Below are 21,103 nucleotides of genomic sequence, written 5' to 3' on the forward strand. Positions count from 1 at the left end.
TTCAGTTAAACTATTGCCAGTGAAAGCTGCACAGATCATATATAAATTAGAAGGTGAAGGAAAAGTTTAAAGACCAACCACGATCATACCTGGGCAATCCCTCCAAGAAGACTTCTCTGAAGAGAACAGGAGCTTCTTCAAAAGAAATGCCTTTACACAATTAAAGCAATAATTATTAGAATGCATTGTAAGCATACCTTATTATTTTATTTTAAAATGGAAAAAAAAACCTTCATGATCTACTAAATAGTACTATAAAAATTTCAAAGTTTCTCACCACATTCAACAGTAATTGAGCATATTATTCAGAATATACTACTATAAACTTATTCTAGATCCATAAAATTCTTCTTTCATGATACGTATTTTCTGACACATAGAAAAAGTGACTCAACTGACTCAAAAAAACAGACACATGACCAGAAAAGTAAAGAAACTTAATTGCTCATTCACAAAGTGAAAACCCTAGAAATAGGAACAAGTCTACATTTTTCTTAGGTTCCTTGGGGGAAAAGAAATCAAAATACAAAGGTGGTTCTGCTCTATTAGCTCTGATTTGTGACATAAAAATACACTACAAGACTCTTCCGCTTATCAAGAGTTCCAACTTCCTGGTCTGACTAAAAAAAAAATACAAGATTTAAAAGAAAAAACAAACTGATCTCTCACTTTTCCTTAAGTGTGTTATACTAACGATTTGATAGAAAGCAGTTCAGTAGTGTTTCCTTCCCAGAGTGCAGTTTACAGACCATTTCCATCCTAGTCACCTGACTTGTTTATTAAAAATGAAGACCCTTTTGCGCCACCTGTTGTATCTGAACCTCTAGGAAGCAGATCCAAGAAAAAGGTTACTTCGATGTTTCTCACTTACATGTTTGAAAGCAGTAGTGTGTTGATAAGAGGACTGCTTTTAGTCAGACACACCTAGGTGTGCATCTTGGTTCCACTACTTTACTAACTAAAAATAATAATAGCATGAACTTTAAAAGGCTGCAGTGAGGATTTTATGAAATAATCTATGTAATGCACTTAGCACAGTACCTGCCACCTAATAAGCAATCATTTCAATTATTTTAACAACAACAACAAAAAAAAACCCACACAAGTAATATTCTACAACATTCTTGTATTAGTAAAATCTACCAATGCTGCAATCAAGTGTTTCTGGCTTTCCCCCAGTACGGCAACAACCAAAAAATTGTGGAGTATAACTACATTACAAAATTTGGGAAAAATTAGGTGGGATACCCATTATTTCACCACTAATACAAATGCTGTTAGTATTTTGATATACTTCCTTCCAGTCTTTCATACCTGTTTTAGTTTTTCTTACAAGTGAGAAGCATAATGGGCACGCAATCATGTTTCTCATTTTGGCTTTCCCACAGGAGTCATAACTGTAATTCTTAATCACTAAATGTCTATTGAGCTATCAAAATTACTCAAACATTCTTTCATGTGTAAACTACATTATAGTAAATTAGGCTTATAATTTTTTCTTTTACTACTATAATAGTTTCTTATTGAATACAACCTTTTCCATATTAAGGATTACTTCTTTAAGAAAGATTCACAGAAGTTCAATGATTTCATAAAAAAAAAAATCTGCATTATGGTTCCTGTTATAATGTAACTATCCTCCCCAAATCTAAGTACAAATGTACTTATGGCACTAGGAATATGCCAGCATCATCCTACCCATAATATGCACTGGCAATTATTTTATATTTAAAAATCAGAAAGAGTAAACACACTCTAGTTATAGTTTCATTTGTACTTTTCTGGATTCCTAGTAAGACTGAACATCTTGATTCTCTAGTTCTTGATCACTATTCCACCTGTGATGACTGTATACACATCATTTCACCACTGGAGTTTTAGTGTTTTCTAACCAATCTGTACAAGTTCTTTGTATAAGAACAACAATATCCACTTACTGCTAATATTCACTGCAAATATTTTTCTGAGCCTGGAACTCATCCTTTCTCTAGTGTTGACAATACATTAGTTTTAGTTTTTTGTGGTTAAATATTATATCAAGAACATATTTGATATATGCTATCAGATCGTCTAAATTCATTTTTTCCCCTCAAACTGGCAGCCAATCTTATCAGTGACATTCATTAAATTTCATTTTATTCTACCATTGATTTGCAGTGTGTGATAAATTCTTGGTAAAATGCTATATGTAATGTCATTTGTCCAGTATTAACTATTGGGTTCCATAATATGCCTACTCTTCTGGCTATAGTACCATATTCTAATTTTTATAGTTTAAAAAAGTTTTACTATCTAGACTTGCTCATTTCCCTTCATTAGGTCTAATGGCTCAGTTTTGACTTTTACACTGAGGAAAAAAAAAAAGAAACCCATAATTCTATGATTGAGAAGATTTATGTGACTATGAAACTAAATTACAACCTCAAAGATACAAGAGGGCTTTGAACATTACAATTATTCCTTGCAAAAACAGCTATCGTTGTGGAAATATACCAAATTTTGTAAAAACTTCACATTTTATAAATTTTATAAAATTTTATAAAACAGGAAACTGTGGTATACCTTGCATTTAACTACATTCATAGACTTTTAGTAAAAACCCAGGAAGGGCAATGTTAATATAATCTAATTTAAATACCAACAAGATAAGGAATCTTTAAATTCAGTTAATAAGATTCTGCAAGTAACCAAAATCTGTGCCCAGCATAATAGTATAACAACTCTAATACTAATTTACAGTTAAATTTTATTCTTTATATTCAGTTACTCCCAGGCAATATTCAAACATTCAAATTTTTCTTATTTTTTTTTTTTGTAATTCTACTAATGCAAAAAAAAAAAAAATCAAATTTACCCTTTAAAGAAAAATGATGAACTATAAAGGATACATTTTGGACTCAGTCATGAAAGATGTTTTTCGCCTCCTCCTTCAGAGATAAATTTTTAATTTAATAATGAGGAGTATAAGGCTTGAGAGACAAATTTACTTTGCAGCTAACAAAGTTCAGGAATGTGTTCCTTATGCCCAATGAATAATAAATATCACATTAAATATGTATTTTCAAAACGTGCTGATTAAAACATAATCAATTCCAGCTTCTCTTAGACCAGCTGCAAAGTGACACTGCTGTTCAGACACTTTAAAGTATTACAGTAAACTGAAAATTCAATATGTGGTTTTAACAATGTAACATTTGCAGCAAATTGGCCTTTGAAATTCGAACAATACATTAGGATTCAAATCTCACACACACACACACACACACACACACTCGGATTAACACTATCTTGTCAAAGAAAAACCTCTTTTTTTTAAATTTTGGAAATTCTGTTTGTAGTCAGTTACTACTAATTTTATTTTAAAAGCCAACAGCCTAAAACTGTAAATACAGCTTATTTTAAAAATGTGTAAGGTTTCAGAGCATGGAAGTATTACTCATCCTCAACTTTGTAGGAAAATCATTTTTACAGAAAGCACAAATGAAAAGAGTATTATTGCTATGATATACCTAACAATAGCATAAAACATTATGACTTGATAGGATCACTGTACTAGAAAGATGTCACCATCATTTTCTGAAGGTTAGAGAACACCTATTATGTTTTCTTGAAAATAAAGACCGTCTAAAGGCTATTGCTGCATAACCTGCCCATGTTCTGAATTCATGTTTTATTTTTGGATATTTATAGCTATTTACATGAACAAAAGTTACAAGATAACTGATCATCTAATTACATACTGACACAGTAGAAAACGAAAAGTCAAATATGAAACGTTTGAACATGTCCCTCTAAGGAGTCGGTAAAGTAGTCTATGTTACCTGAACAGGTGCAATAACAGCACAGGGGCCACCTTCAAACTGTTCTAATGCAGATCCCTCTGATTCACTAAACACAAACCCTAAAAATGAAAGCAAGTAGCAAAGATTAAAAAGGTAATTCAAACAGCAGCCCAAAGAATTTTTAATGTACTTTGCTTTGAGAAAGATCACTTATTACAAAAGCAAAATATCTCCAAGTTATTCAGGCACAGTGGTTCTTAACTTTTTGCAGAACCTCTGAAAAGAGATCTAGAGTCTCTGTTCCCACCCTGTGCCCCAAATGCATGTAAACACACACAAACACACTCACACATGCACACACAAAATTTGTACCTAGGGATCCTCCTAAGTGGACTAAGGGGATAAAGTGTGGACCTTAGTAGAAGAACACTAAATAATTTATTTGAAGAAAGACTAGTCTATCTACTTATTTCAAACAGAATTTCACGATCCTTTCCATATAGAATATATTTTTCATTCAAATCTTTGAGTTATATTCTATAAGCTAAAAATTAAAGGCATCATAGACTATGAATGTGCCCATACTAGCTCTAGCTCAATTTTACTATTACCCAACCAGCACTGACTGAGAGCAACTAGTAAATGTTCCTACAGACAGTATAAGGCCAGAAGTCCAGAGGACTGAGTTACTATCGGTATCACTGTAGGGAAATCATTTCACCTCCCTAGGTCTCTGTGTAGTTATATTTAAAATGATCATTTCTAATTCCAACATGGTAGGAATATGTAAAGTTTCACTAATGGTTGTAGTTCAGTCATTCATCCCACGAACACTTAATGAATATACGATACTATAGCAAGTATCTAGGGTGTATGTGTGAATGACAAAGTCCCTCGAGGGTCTGCAGGAACCAACAGTACAGGTGAGCATGGACATATGAACAAATAAAGAATAAATGGATATTAAAACAGAAATATGAAAACAGTATTATGGATACAGAAAGAAACGATTTACTCTGCCTGAGTCAAGTCACAATAGGTGATCTTGAGGCTGATCTTGAACAGGAATTTGTGAGGACAAGGATGAGGAATAACTTTCAGGTAAAGAAAACTTACCTTTATTAAAGGAAAGAGTTTGATAAGAAAAGGAACAAATTTATAGGACAGGGGGAAATTTAATGTAGCTTAAGGGTAGTATGGGGGTATGATGGGGGAGATGGTAAATGGGAGGGAAAGCTGACAAGAGGGTAATACTGGGAAAGGCCAGACCATGACAAATACTAATTGAACTATAATATGATCATACTGCTTTTTTTTTTTTCCTTTTTAAAAGGAACAGAACGGGGATGAGACTGTTTCAACAGCCATACAGAGATGCTAGCGACCTAATAAAATTGCCATTAGTATGGAGAGGAGAAACTATACCTAAATAGTATTTCTTAGGTAAAAATTAAGGTTTGATGAGCATGTACAAGTGGGGCAAAGAAATTAGAGCAGACTCTGAAGTTTCTAGCTTGAGACAGTAGGTGATAACAATTGAGATAAGAAACAGCATAGAGGATCCCATTCCATCCCACCTCTGCTCTCTTAACCTTTCAATCCTTCTCTTTCAAACAGTGCTTAAACATGTTTCTCACATATTCAAAAACAAATCCTCCTCCTTAAGAATCCTCCCAAAATTCTTTGAGTAAAGAGATGAAAACTTATGTCAACACAAAAACCTGCACACAGATGTTTACAGCTCCTTGAGACATAACTGCTAATACTTGGAAGCAGCTAAGCTGTTCTTCAGTAAGTGAATGGGTGGGTAAATGAACTACAGTACGTCCAGACAACAAAATATAATTCAGCACTAAAAATATAAATGAGCTGACAAGTCATGAAAAGACATGGAGGAATGTTAAGTGCCTATTACTCAATGATGTAACCAACTGGAAAAGGCTACATACTGTATGATTCCAACTATAAGATATCCTGGAAAAGGCAAAACAATGAAGACCCTAAAAAGATGAGTTGTTTCCAGGGATTGGTGGAGGGAGAAAGGGAAGAGGGATGAACATGCAAAGCACAGAACATTTTTAGGGCAGGGAAATACAGTGAAACCATACTGATGGATAAATGTCATTATACATTTGTCTAAACCGAGAGAATGCACAACACCAAGAGTGAGCTGTAAATTATGGATCTTGGGTGATAATGATGTCAGTGCAGGTTCATCAATTAATAACTATTCCACCCTGGTGGGGTGTAATGGTAATAGGGGAGCCCTATACACGTTGTGGGAGCAGAAGGTATATGAGAAATCTCTGTAGCTTCCCCATAGTTTTGCTGCAAACCTAAAATTCCTCTAAAAAAGTCAAGTCTAAGTTAAGAAAAAATTGTTGATTGTCAAAAAAAACCCAAAAAACACAAAAACTCTAATCACCACCCTCTCAAAGCCCATCTAGTTGTCCACATGCACTTTTAATCTCCTTATAATTACTTAACCTTACAATATTATTCTCCTTACAATTTATTCAATCCCCCAAATTTTCAACCTCTCACTGCACCAAATTCATTCTCACCAAGTTCATCTATGACCAGTACGGGCAATTTCTCAAGTCTTTTCTTATTTACTCTCCAGAGAATCATCTGAAATGCTGACCATGGGCTTCTTCTGAAAAATCTTTGCCCCTTGGCTTTACTGGTTCCTCTTGTGGCAAATTTTTCTTTTCAGTTTCTTCTCAGTCCCCTCAGTCAACTCCTCTTCAATGTTAATGTTTCTCATGTCTTGGCTTTAGGATCTATGTTCTTTTCATTCCATACATTCTCCTTGGGTAACTCATCCACTCTCAAGATTTCCATTATTGGTTATAATCAGAGAATTCTCAAACAGAGCCCAGATTACAATCCCAGACATAAAGAGAGTTTAGTTTTCTTAACATGGTCCTGTATGATCTGATTTTGACCTAAATCTCCTATCTCATCCTTGGCCACTCTTCCTCTTGGACTTCAGGCATGCTGAGTATCTTTCAGGTCCTTAAATATCCATTTTCTGTCAGGTTTCTTACCCTTTGAACATACTGTGACTTGAATCACTTGTTAACCCTTTGTCACCTTAAGGCAAGATCCTCTTGGTTCAAGACCCAAAAACATGATTTATATTTGTCCATTCTAACCCACCTCTGGTCTACCCTGAGATTCAAACCACTGTCATCTCTCATCTAGAGTACTGTTAAAAGTTTCCAACTAGATGACTCCATTCCTCCCCACTTACCCTGCTCCCAATCTTTATATGCTCACCATAGTTACCAGAGGAATACTGTAGCCTTGGAAATCATATTTTGTCATAGCCTACTTAATACAATTCAGTGGCTTTTCACAGCAATTAAAACGAAACCCAAACTCATTTTTATGGCCTTAAAAGACACCGTGATCTATCAAACCCACATTTCCTTAGTTCAGTTTCATATTCTTCATCTACAGTGAATTTAGAACATCCCAATGTCTTTACTTCAGCCCTAGTGCTTGCTGTTTCTTCTCTCTTCAGAAACCTGAATCCATCTCATTCTCATTTTAGGAGTTAACTTCTCAGAGATATTCCCTGATAAACCTATCTAAGTAGGTTTCTCCTACCATTAAGCACAACTAGTACTTTTCATATTCTGTGATTACTACATTACTGCTTGCTTACATGTTTAATATTTGCCTTATAGGTATCTTGCCTGTTCTGCTGACCATTGTTTTCCTAGTATACTGTATAGTAATGCTCAATGAATGCTTTTGAAATACTGCAAGGGAAGATAACGGGAGAGTCTGTTTCTAGGTGTGCCAAGTTCAGTTGAGATAACCATTTGGCAACATTTATTTATTTATTTGAGAAAGAGTTAAAATGAGAGAGATCACAGAGGGAGAGGGAGAACCAGACTCCCCACTGAGTGGAGAGCCTGAGGTGGTGCTTGATCCCAGGACCCTGAGTTCATGACCTGAGTGGAAGGCAGATGCTTAACTGACTGAGCCACCGAGGTGCTCCCATTTGGCAACAATTCTTAGAAGTGGGGAAATACCGGTCTGGAGCTCAGGGCAAGTACTAGGATTAAACACAATTTGAATCATCCTCAACATTGGCAGTCAAGTAAATGAGAATATGTAAAACAAAAATAATGGAGATGGGAACATCAAAAAATTAGCAGAGGCTGAATCAGTAAAGATGGGCAAAGATTGGAAAGGTAAGAGGAAAACACACTGAAGTCCTCCAGGAAGCAGAGAGTAGTCACGTGCTTCAAATGCTGCTGAGTAGAGTAAAACATGAAACACTGCATTAAGCACATCACTGGGAATACAAAAAGAAATCAAAAGCCCTGGAGAGCGTAAGCAAATTTTAAAGGGTTGAACTGTGATTCAGAATATAAGGAGAAAGAGTAAATGCAAACTAATTGTTAAACCAATACATATGGTAACTTACAACATAGCTGGATAAAAAATTATTATTTATATGGACTGAAGGGCATGAGTGATTACATGGGAAAAAGGAAGTTTAAAGACTCTAAGTCTTGAAAGATTTGTGGAGTGGTGGGGCGCAGACAGGACTGGAGAAAAACAGGTTCTCCAAGTGTGGTTTATAGAAACTTGAACATCTGAGACTCTTTCAGGGGATCTACTAGGAGTAAAAATAATTCTCATAAGGATACTAAGACATTTTTTGCCCTTTACACTGCGTTGACTTTCACAGCCATGGTACAAAAGCAATAGTAGGTGTGATTGCTAATGTCTTAGCACGCACAAAGTGTGTCATTAAACTGTACTAGCAGTCCCCATCCTAGTAAACAAAACTACCCTCTCTCAAACACACACAAAGAAGCCCTCGCTGATGCTATTTTTATTAAATTTTGACTTGAATAAAGTGTCCTTTTTAAAACTATTCTGCATGACAAAGTGGAAACTACCCACAAAGCACCTGTGCAACATACCTTGATGATGACTGATCTTTGTCTCAAGAAAATGCATGTGTGTAATTTTCTGAATTGCAAGCTGGACATACTTTTTTGTAGAGCACTGTTTTTATTCTGAAGAGGTACTAACAAACTATGATTATTCAGACTTGATTATGCGGCAAACACTTTCTAAGAAGGGAATGAAGTGAGCCTGATACATCAAGAAAAATAACTGACGGTTATATTCGCCAGTGATAAAATTTTAGGCTTTCGAGCATAACTAAAATTTTGGAAAACTTGCATCTACCACTGTGAACTTGACAACATCTCAATTCTTGGATATTTTTCTAATGAGATCAGTGGTGACAGTAATAAATGTGATTTTTGATATTGTAGAATGAAGTGTGTTATCATTTGGAATATCTGAATAAACCAGTGGACCAGTAACTTTCAAATGACTGATGCATGGCTGTCAGATATGAATGCACAGGTAAAGATTCATTCAAAGTACAAGACAAACCAATGGTTTTCAATTAACAGAGTACAAAAAATTCATTCATGTGGTTTCAGATTTCATACTGCGAATAACCTCTAAGAAACTACCACCGGTCAAGTTCTGGTGTAGTATCAAAAATGAATATTCACAATTATCTGAAAAGGCTTTTGTATGATTCCTACCTTACCAACCTTTGTGAGGCTGGATTTTCTGCATATTCTTCCTAATACAGACTGCAACAGACTGAACAGAGAAGCAAATGTGAGGATCGAGCTGTCTTCTAACGAGCCAGACATCAGAGAGACTTACAGAAATGTAAAATAATGCTTCAGGTCTCATTAATTTTATTTTTCATATTGAAGTACTTAATACTTTTCAGAGTATAATGAGGCCCCAAGTTAAAAAAAAAAAAAAAAACTTGAAAGCCATTGGCCTGGCAGAAGACGTGAATTTTAGCAGGCTTCTAAATTAAATATATACACAAAGAGGAAGTGGTATTACTGAATAAGAATGAGGGGAATGGGAGAAAAAGAGAACTGAGGGAATGTTAATTCTAAAAAGCACTAAGAAAAGCTGACAAGATAAAGAACTGAGAGAAACGCAGAGGGCTCAGCTAAGGTTTGATTACTACATTTTGCATTGATGCTGACCACAATTTTCTCCCTCAATAGCAGCAGCCTGGAAGAAACAAAATAGAAGACAAGCTATACGGAGGATGAGAAATAGGTAAGATGCACAGGACAAATTTAATAAGGACAAATGAAATCTAAGGGTGCTGGTTATCACATCAAAACAACCAAATCTGAGATCCAATCTAGGAACAAGAGATGACGCCAAAAGGCCCCTTACTCCATCCAGTTCTGTTCCTACAGGAACAGGAAAGGATCTTTGATGTTGGGCCCAAGGGCAGAAGTGAAACTAGAAGCTATCAAACATTTGAGGTATGTAATAAACATGAATCAATAATGAATTTTACCTTCCTTAAAATTACTAACAATGTAATGCAGTTTTCAAGCTCCATGGGCAAGGCTTATAGCTGAAATGAACTACAGTGAGTTGCTTTTGTATGTTACATAGAAAAATCCCATGGAGAGAATTCTAGGCAGATCTGCTGTACTCCAAATTCTGTTTAATTACAGTATACATGTTTCAGTGTGCTGATAATGCACAAAGGTTATTATAAAATAAATATAATAAAGTCAACTAAATGTAAATTAAATATTCTATGCTAAAATAGGACTAGGTTAAGTATGCTTCTCCCTTTATAATATGGTTTCACTTGAGTTTAAGTTTTTTAGGAAATAGTTATTTCTCTTGTATTCTTACACTCAAATTATTTCCTACTTTTAAAAGGAATTATCTTTTCTCAAAATGGTTTTTTTCTGATTAGATCTGAAATTAGTCATCTAAAGCATATGATCGTAAATATATAATTTAGTATCACATTCCCACAGTACTACAGACATAGAAATCTGTTTTATAGCTCATAACAAATTTAAACCTAAGCCATGAATATCTTTGTAGTTTTCCAATCTTTTACTTTCATATGACTTACTACCCATATATATGTTATTCAAATCAGTTTTTTAACTTCTGCCTCCATAACACTAAGCTCCGAAGTAAACAAAAGCCCATAGAAAGACTTGGTTTGTCATTGTAAACTCTGTGATATTGGTTGAGTCAAATCTGAACTGTACCTTAGTTTCCTCCTTTATAAAAATGAAGAAAACTACATTTATCCTTTGCTGTCTCTCAGGGTTGTTCCAAGGATTAAATAACACTTTGAAAAACTGTAAAGCATAATGCAATGTAAGATATTATGACAGATACTTTGAACTAAAATATACATAATGTATTCAAAGTACCAAGAAATTAATTTTGTCATATAAACTTACAAATTTTAATTTAAAAGAATTGGATCTTAGGTGACATGACTTAGGTAAGCTGGAGAAAGGAGTATCTATCCTTGAGAGAAAAAAGAGGCATCCAACAACAAAAACCTCTGAAATGATAATGATCCACATTATCCTCATTTTTGGAAGAATCATTAATGAATAACGGTATATCAAGGTGCCTGGTTCAGTCCGTTATCAAAAGCTTCTGCACAGCAAAGGAAGCAATCAACAAAACAAAGAGGCAACCCATGGAATGGGAGAAGATATTCGCAAATGACACTACAGACAAAGGGCTGAACAAAGATCTATAAAGACCTACTCAAACCCAACACACACAAGATAGATAATCACATCAAAAAATGGGCAGAAGACATGAAGAGACACTTCTCCAAAGAAGACATACAAATGGCTAAAAGACACATGAAAAAAAGTTCCTCATCATTAGCCATCAGGGAGATTCAAATCAAAACCACATTGTGATACCACCTCATACCAGTTCAAATGGACAAAATTAACAAGACAGTAAACAAGTGTTGGAGAGGATGTGGAGAAAGGGAACCCTCTTACACTGCTGGTGGGAATGCAAGTTGGTGCAGCCACTTCAGAAAACAGTGTGCAGATTCCTTAAGAAATTAAAAATAGAGCTACCCCATGAACCTACAATTGCACTACTGGGTATTTACCCCAAAGATACAGATGCAGTGAAAAGAAGGGCCTTCTGTATCCCAGTGTTCATAGCAGCAATGGCCACAGTTGCCAAACTGTGGAAAGAGCCAAGATGCGCTTCAATGGACGAATGGATAAAGAAGATATGGTCCATGTATACAATGGAGTATTATGCCTCCATCAGAAAGGATGTATAACCAACTTTTGTATCAACATGGACGGGACTGGAGGAGATTATGCTGAGTGAAATAAGTCAAGCAGAGAGAGTCAATTATCATATGGTTTCACTTATTTGTGGAGCGTAAGGAATAAAATGGAGGACATTGGGAGATGGAGAGGAGAAGTGAGTTGGGGGAAAGCGGAGAGGGAGAGGAACCGAGATTTGTGGACTCTGAGAAACCACCTGAGGGTTTTTGAGGAGAGGGAGATACGGGGTTGGGTAAGTCTCGTGGTGGGTATTAAGAAGGGCATGTATTGCATGGAGCACTGGGTGTGGTACATTGTTTATGTGGTACATAAATGAATCTTGGAACACTGTAAAAATAAAATAAAATAAAATTACAAAAAAAAAAAAAAAAAGAGTCTGATTTTTGGTTTCAGCTCAGGTCATGATCTCAGGGTCATGAGAAAGAACCCCATGTCAGACTCTGCCCAGGGCTGGGAGCCCACTAAAAATTCTCACTCCCTTTGCCCCTTCCTCTGCTTGCGCATGCCTGCTCGCCCTCTCTCAATAATAATAACAATAATAATACTGGCTTATCATTTTATTACTTGGTAGAATGTTAAATCATAAAAAATGTATTAACTTGTAAATACATTTGATACTTATATTTTAACTGATCCCTCACTTACACAAATTATTTGTTAAATTTTATTTTTTTCATATTACATAACAAAAACTGTCCTATACCAAAAGTCCAAACTCTTATTTTCAGCCAACTATATCTCCATTCTCCATCCACCCCCACAAAACCCCACCAAACAATGAATTGTATAAATGGGAATTGTGTTTCTCCCTCTTGGGTTAATCTAATAGGTTAAACAAAATAACTTAAAACTTAGGGGAAAGGGAGGGGGGAAAGGAAAAAAATAAAGGTGTCTTGGAGCTTATCATCTAGATCAGGGGTTGACCTGTTTCTGTGAATGCAGTTTTGGAATACAGCCATACCTATATTATCTAGGGCTGTTTTTGCTGCAATGGCAGAGATGAGTACTGAGACAGAAACAACAAATGCAGCTGACTCTTTTACAGAAAAAGTTTGCCAAACACTGAACTGGACAATCAATACTGAAAATGAAACAAATTCTCAATAAGTCAAAATGTTTTCATGTATAATAAGATTTATACTTAATCCTGTCCGATCTAGATGACTCTTATTTTGGTTCTGCTGGGAGTTGGTCCATTGCACCACTTAGCTTCCATTCCCAGTACTACTATCCTGGTCTGACCCACCATCTCTACCCCACTGGATTCCTGCAAATGTCTCTCATTTGATCTTGCTGTCTCATTCAAGCCACTACAGTCTATCCTCAAACACAGCAGTCAGATCAGTCCTTTAAAAACTTGTAATGTCAGGGGCGCTTGGGTGGCTCTGTGGGTTAAGCCTCTGCCTTCTGCTCAGGTCATGATCTCAGGTTCCTGGGATTGAGCCCCTCTGGCTCTCTGCTTAGCAGGGAGCCTGCTTCCCCCCTCTCTCTGCCTGCCTCTCTGCCTACTTGTGATCCATCAAATAAATTTTAAAAATCTTAAACAAACAAACAAACAAACTTGTCATGTTGTTTCTCTTCTCTGCTCCAAACCCTGCAATGACCTCTCATTCATTCAGAATAAACGCCAAAGTCCTTACCATGGCCTATAAGGCTTTACTGGCCATTGTATGAAAATTATTTCTTACATCATCTTTTATTACTCTCCCCTTCTCTCATTCCTTTTACAGCTGAACTAGTTTCCTTCCTGGTCTTTGAACAAAAAGCCAGGAATATTCTCCATCAAGTCTTTTATAATGGCTATTCTCTTTGCCTGGAACACTCTTCAGATGTAAGTGCATAACTAACTCAGTTGCTTCCAGTGCTTGCTCAAATCTCATCTTAAATAAGGGCTAGCCATGCCACCCCACTCCACAACTCCCTATTTCTTTACCTTCTATTACATGGACTTCATTTGTGCTATGCTTATTGTTTGTCTGCCTTCCCATCCTAACCTGCAGAGGCCTGGAACACTGCTGTAGTCTGTGGGAAAAAGGGCAAGGAGAATAAATGGTGTTTCTGAGTAAGAGGTAGAAAATATACACTTTTCTTAAAAAATGATCATAGGCAACTGAGCAGGAGAAAAGGAGGCAGGGGCAGAGACTCAATTTCCAAGTTAGAAAATAACTGAGTTGTTAAGTGACTGCCTTCGGCTCAGGTCATGATTTCAGGGTTCTGGAACCCAGCCCTGCATTAGGCTCCCTGCTCAGAGAGAAGCCTGCTTCTCCCCCTCCCAATCCCCCTGCTTGTGTTTCCTCTCTCACTATGTCTCTGTCAAGTAAATAAATAAAGTAAAAAAAAAAAAAAAGGAAAAGAAAATAACAGCTGCAAATCTTTCAATTATGTGACTTACAGTCTTTCAAGGAGAAACTGGCAACCCCCCTCAACACACACACAAAACCCCACAAAAAAAAAACCAAAAACCCCAAACCAAAATCCCACAAAATCCCTGTTCCCCCAAAGAAAAAGGAATTATAGAATGGAATTATCTAAAACTGCCAAATGAATTAAAACAACTATGTGCCACTTCTGTGGCTTACTGATTTCACGTATTATCTGACATTGTTAAATCAATTCAGGAAAAAACCCAACTCTGTGCTGCAGCAACTCCTGCAGCTTTTTCTAATGTATCAAAAAACTTTTAATGTGGTCAATGTAGGTTCATAAATGGACTATGCCTAAACATAATTTTACAAATATTCACCCTAAACATCTCACACTTTTAAATAGCTTCCAAAAAACTCTTAAGAATACAGTTGTCAGAGCAGTTACAGACTAGGAAATAAAGCCAAAGTTGGTGTCCCATTACAAACGCTGTAAGGCAAGTGCAGCACAGCAGTTTCTTGTGCCTAGTCTCATAATCCCAAATGACGGCCGAAGCAATCTTCAGCAATGATTTCTGCCTCTAGATGAATACAACAGTTAACATCGCAAAACCAATAACAACCTTCCTCTCAGAGATGGTAAATTAAAAATACAAATTCAGTTGCCTGAAAATCCTGATCAATGTAAAACCGTGAAGAATTATATATCCACAATATAAACACACTCTAAAAAGAAAAAAAAATTCTTTATTTTTAAATGGCAGTGACTGAATGAATCTTGTTAAGGAACTTCCTGGCCCAGCACTCTCTAATGTCATTATAAAGTTGTATTTTAGATAATAATTATCATGTATCCTCGATGCTTCAATAAAAAATTAGTAAAAGTAAACAAATAATGGTTATTCATCAAATAATTTCTTGTAATTATCAGGTCACAGCTAGAGAGTGATCTTTGGCTTAGCTTACAATTAAACACTTTTTAAATTAAGTCTCAAGAACGTCCATTGTCTGAGTGTTTACCGTATGTCAGATATCGTGCTAAGTGCCTCCATGGGTTACACACCTTCAATCCTCACAACGACCCTGTAAGGTTGACACTACTATTATCTGCATTTACAGAGAAGGAAACTGAGGCTTAACTAAATTAAATAACTTGAATCTGGGACCAAAGCACACCTGTTCCAAAGCCTTCTCTTAACCACTATTAGAACTGCGTCTGAATTCTCCTGGAATCTCCATCTCAGTATTAACATAAACAAGGCTGAATACTATCTTATTCTATGTTGTAAATGCTTAATTAATGCTAATTAATTACACAGGAAGTAAAATTTTTCTTAATCCTCCACCGCCTTGTATACTTCTGGGCTGTTCATTATTAGGATAAACTCAGTCAAAGTGGGAAGCAAGCTTTAAAATCTGCAAATGCAGGAGACCAAGATTTCAGAAAATATTACTTCAGTGATATAATTAAAATGAGTAAAAAAAGCCAAACTAATTACATGTTAAGGTTTGGAAACTCAAAGGAATAAAGTGAAAACAGAGCTGCATTAGGAATTGGGAGACTTGTAATTCACTCCCATTCTTTCAATTTGCCCAACTCTGGCCTGTTTATGGCCCCACCACTCATTTTCCTCATCTGCAAGATGTGAAAACAAGAGGGATCGGCTAAATAAGCTGACTGTAAAACATTATGAGTCTAATTTTACCAGCTCTTAAATGAGGCATATGTGGGAGAGAGGAAGGGATTTACATAAATCCTGCATTTTTGTTATAAAATACACACTATGAGGTAGGAACTTGGATTTACTATGCTAAAATTCCCCCAAATCCTTTGAGAACAGGTATTTACTAAAAAATTGATTTAATAAGAATGAAATGCTATTATTTACCGGCCTGTGATGTTTTACATACTTACATTACCAATCCTTCTGACTCCAAAGGCTCTTAACTTCACCAGTCTTTAAGTCAACCTTAAGCAGTGTGCCACGTTGTGTTTTATTATAACTTCAGAATTACATATAATTACTAGCATAAAGTACCTAACGCAGAGCCTGGCACAGCGCAGAAATTCAATAAACGGTAATTTTTATTTCATTAGTATTCGTATTAATAAAATTTCTTACAAAACTCAAAATCCTATCTGGATAATTAGACCAGCACAGGAAGTACTATTATCCACATTGCTTTTAACTGGAATAGACGTAAAGCGTCTCAAAGCCGGGGATACTCTGGGTCAAAAGAGCACCTGATAGCAAGCAACACTAAATTCGTACACCCGAGTACTACGTCTAATCACATAATTAAAATACAAAGAGCAGAGCTGCCTTCTGGAATTAGCCACTTTGACTTTCGTGCGGACTTGGCGCTCTCCAAAATTAAACCGAACACCCATTTCATGAAGCCTTGTTGGGGGCGGGGGTCGGTCAAGATTCAGGGGGCCACAACACTTCCTGAGACGCTGACACCGAGGCACAGGGCACACCCTCAGGGTCACACACTGCAGCCCAACCACCACCCTTGCTCTCCAGCCCGAGGGGAGCTCAGAAGTGGCAGAGGCGCTTCGGGGCTTTAGTGGCCCCATTCAGCTGTAACCATTCTCCTACTCAACCACTCCCCCCAAGGCAGGCAGGACGTTTCTAGAAAGTCCAGTTTCAAAGCTGAGCTGGGCAACTGGGACACAGTGCGGGGCAAGCCGGGGAGCTGTGGCGCCAGAGGCGTCCAGCCAGCCTCTCGCAGGGCAAAGGAAGCGGCTGGAAGTCAGAGCCCAGCCAGGGTACCTTGCGTCCAGCGGCAGAAGATGGTGTCAGAGAGACCGGGGCTGCTTTTGGTGCCCCACACCAGCTCCATCAGCTCTTTAGTCAGTTCGGACATGATGGGGTACCGGCGAGCGGGTCTTCGCTTTCAGGACTCCTGCCCCGGAACATGGGGAAGGGGCGCCTGCGGAGACAGGAGGTGCGGGACGGCGGCGGCGAAGGAGCTGGAAGGCTGGACGCGAGGAAGACGAAAGGAGACAGAGCTACTTGCAGAGACCGCGCCTGTCAAGCCAGCCCGAGCGGCAGCAAGGAGTTTCCCGTACCGGAAGTGCCGAGCCACTTCCGGCTCCCCTTTTGCTACCGCCCCTCACGCCGGGAGGACCCGGGTGTCACCTCCCCGGAAGCGGAAGTGGGGGGCAGGAAGGGCTTCGGAGATCTGTGCAGTCGGCCAGCCTTCTGGAGCTCCCCCCGGGCCTTCGGTGCGGTGTTGGTTTCTGAATAGGCAGGGCGGTTCGGTTCCCTGGGCGTTGGCCTGTTTTTACCATCCAGAAACACTTCCCTCCGCGCGCTGCTCTGGGCTTAGCTGTAGGCTCTGAGGCCCAAGCTTTAGGGCCTGGAACATAGCCCCTTCTTTAAAATTTGTATTATTGATTACATTGAACTACAACTCTTAAGAGGATGGTTGAGTCTCAGGGAGGAAACGTCCATGTCTGTATGGAGAACCACCGATAATTTGAAGGCTGTCAGCCTGTATGCCTCGACAAATCATAAAGCCCAACCAGCTATTCTATATGTAACCAAAGGGTGTGGTGTAATGCAGAATTACAAAGCTATTTATAGGGAAAACAGATTGAAAACAGCCTGTCTGGAGCTGGTAGAGCATTTTCATCTCCACAGCATTACCCTCTCCAGAGGGTAGGGTGTGCGGACAACACCTGGACTGAAGTCCAGGTTTTAGTTATTGACAAGCATTCAGGTGAATTTAGTTTGTGTAAAACCTTGTATTTGTGCTGGTGAAAAAGAAGAGAGCATATTGGCTAACCTTTGAATTGACAACAAAACGGCAAAATCTCATGGGTTCCTTACAGGTTGCAAGTAAGAGGGCTTTGCTAATTTATACTTTATGTCTGACTTCAACAATCTTTGCTGTAGTTAAAAGAGGAATTTTCAAAGTGCCTGAACCGTACCGATAACCCTCCTAATTTTTATTCCCTTTGGAATTCTCTTTACCCCTATTTTTGCAAAAACAAATCTGACCTGTTGTTGAAGACATATTGTAAATGCCATTTTGTAATAAAGCTGGTTCCAGTCATTACAATTTGAAGTAAAAATTCTAGCGTCTGAAATTTTCGTGATAACTTCTCTGTAACTTGCTTATGATAATTACCTTCGTCCTGGTATTTGCAAAGAATTACTTGCTTTCCTGAGATATAAATTTATGGCGATCAAGGACTTGTCTTATTCATAGTACTTAGTATGGCGCATTGAACATTGCTGGATCAAAAAGAATTAGTAGAAGGAGTGATGCTTGCCTTTACTGAATTTAAAAATTCATTATCTTGCAGGAGAAGTAGGGATCAGGGGAAGTAGCACTGACTGGTCCAGTTAAATATCTAATGTTTGCTTGGTTGTTTATAATTTATAGATTTATTTCACTTCCTGAAAGACACAGAAGAGTCTGCGTTCATAGAGCATGTAAGAGGCAGACCTCTAAGTTCAGGGGTGTTTGCCACAATTTTTTTCTTTCCATTAATATAGTTATAGATTATAGTTGTAGTTGTATATTTGATTATGTATCTATAGATATGGGAAAAAGGCTAAACTTCCAAATGTAGTTTTAAAAATAGAATATTTCTTGATCTGTGATTTTTCTAAGTTTCCAGCTACAATAAGCTGGCAAAATCTTCAGTACATTGGTATGTCCTTTCCACTTTTAGGTTATATTCTTTATTTGCAACGTTTAAAATTTTTTAATTAGGGAGTATTTTTAACAAGGAATATTTGATTAATGTTAAATTATTTATGTTGATTAATTCATTAGTTATAACATCTAAAATCTGAACTTGCTTAAAGATAATAGAAATGCAAATTAATATTTAAATTTTTCTTATTCACTATATATAAACATAATACATATTGAAAGTAGTCAAGTTTGTTGCATTTACAACTGGCACAGGACAATAATGCCTTTCTCTTACCAAAATAACTCGAAAATTATGTAAATTTACTTTGAAGTATTTATATTGCTCCATATTTTAGCACATATTTTTTTCTTAGCACCATGGTTTTGATTGAAGTGATGTGTATCATTAAGATGTACACAGTTTGCATGAGTGATCTTTAGTCCTAACGACAGCTCTAAAAAATCAGAAACTTTCTGTTCATGTGTAAATTTTATTAGAAATATTTCCCTTTAATTCAAATTCAAGTCAATGCACAGCCGTAAAACTGGGCTGAGATTTCCATCATGATTAATTCCCTTGAGGCTTCTTTACTACTTCACAGCAACAGAATTAATTACTCCGTCAAATCCTAACTCTGTGTTTAGTTTCCCATCTTTCCCAACATTTCTTTGTCAAACAAAGAACAATGACTTCATTACCTGGTTTCCAGCAATTACCATGGAAAGAACAGTTCTCCAACCGGAAGCCCTCAAACACCCAGTTTAGTGTATTTACATTCCATTTACCTAAAAGAAATCAGATCTTTAAAAAACCTACCTTACAATATGATTAATACATTCTAAGGAAGTTACTCAAATGATCCCATACTCATTTATTAATGAAACTTTTGTAATATGCTCTATATCTTCCAATAACAGTGTAAATCTACCAAACAGATGAAATTCTTACCTTTGCATTAGCCTGACCTCATCTCAGCAGGAAATTTTCCTACCAAGCATTTAGGCCGACCACTGTCATTCTCAAATATGGCATAGTGCATAATTTCCAAAGAATCTTCTACTAAAATTAATACATGCTGGAAAAGGGGTTCTATCATTAAATTCTGGGTTAAATTAAAAAAAAATAAAAATAAATTAAATTCTGGGTTAATTGTTCACTGCAACTCTCTAAGAGAGGATTGTATTCAGAGTTCAAACACATTTGAATGATTTTATTCACTGAGCTCACATAATTTATGTTCTGCAGAATACTGCTTGAGAATCACTGGTAGAATAGGCTTTTGATTGGAATGAGAAAACATTTTGAATGTTATGATTATGAATATGATTAAGAAGTACAAACTTAAACTTAATATGAGTGTTACTTCTTATGTGAGTACTAATTGTGACCTTGGATGAGCCACTTTAACTAAACTGTGTTTTTTCATCTATAAATTAAAAGAACTACCTTTAGATTATCTCGTGTCATTCACTTCAGATCCTGTCCACTTCTATGATTTAAAAAATTGTCTGCTTAGAAATTAAGATATATGGTAAAAACGAGAAGAGAATGAATGTTGAACATATAGAATAAACAAATAATTTAGCATTATTATTCACTAACACATTATTCTTCACTAACCACTAGAAGAGATTATTTGCCACCAAACACTTACTTGTACTAACAATGATGGACTAAGACTAAGTCCCAAATTGTATGTTAATCCAAGACTGGCTATATTAAATGGGTACAGAATATTTGCATACTTGGATAAGTTATAGGCACCTTGTACTTGGTATGTGTCAAATAAAACATCTTTTCCCATAAAACCTACTCCTCTTTCAGTATTTCCTAATCAATGAATAGTACCATCCTCTACAAACAAGCACATATTTTTTAAAAAAGATTTTATTTATTTATTTGTCAGAAAGAGAGAGAGAGAGAGAGCACAGGCAGGCAGAGGCAGAGGGAGAAGCAGGCTCCCTGCCGAGCAAGGAGCCCGATGTGGGACTCGATCCCAGGACGCTGGGATCATGACCTGAGCCGAAGGCAGCTGCTTAACCAACTGAGCCACCCAGGCGTCCCATAAACAAGCACATTTTTAGTGTTCTCAAATTTGATAAGATGAATAAAGAACTTCTTTGA

The 21,103-nt window shown here is 36.9% G+C and overlaps 1 protein-coding gene across 4 annotated transcripts in view; it reads right to left on the reverse strand.

Annotated features, from left to right (window-relative positions):
• The window catches only part of MINDY3 (MINDY lysine 48 deubiquitinase 3), a 92,934-nt gene extending 75,533 nt beyond the window's left edge, over window positions 1–17,401 (reverse strand). For 3 of the 4 annotated variants that reach the window (XM_044229278.1, XM_044229277.1, XM_044229276.1), the window contains exons 1-3: window positions 17,100–17,401; window positions 3,822–3,901; window positions 90–150 (exon numbers count right to left, since the gene is read on the reverse strand). In XM_044229278.1, the coding sequence (XP_044085213.1) occupies window positions 90–150; window positions 3,822–3,901; window positions 17,100–17,193 (235 nt within the window). In that variant the 5' untranslated portion in view covers window positions 17,194–17,401. The remainder of the gene's footprint in view (window positions 1–89; window positions 151–3,821; window positions 3,902–17,099) is intronic. The other variant, XM_044229281.1, reaches the window with a different exon arrangement.
• Between the last annotated feature and the right edge of the window lie 3,702 nt (window positions 17,402–21,103).

This window comes from Neovison vison, chromosome 12 (assembly GCF_020171115.1).
Source record: "Neovison vison isolate M4711 chromosome 12, ASM_NN_V1, whole genome shotgun sequence".
Lineage (NCBI taxonomy): Eukaryota > Metazoa > Chordata > Mammalia > Carnivora > Mustelidae > Neogale > Neogale vison.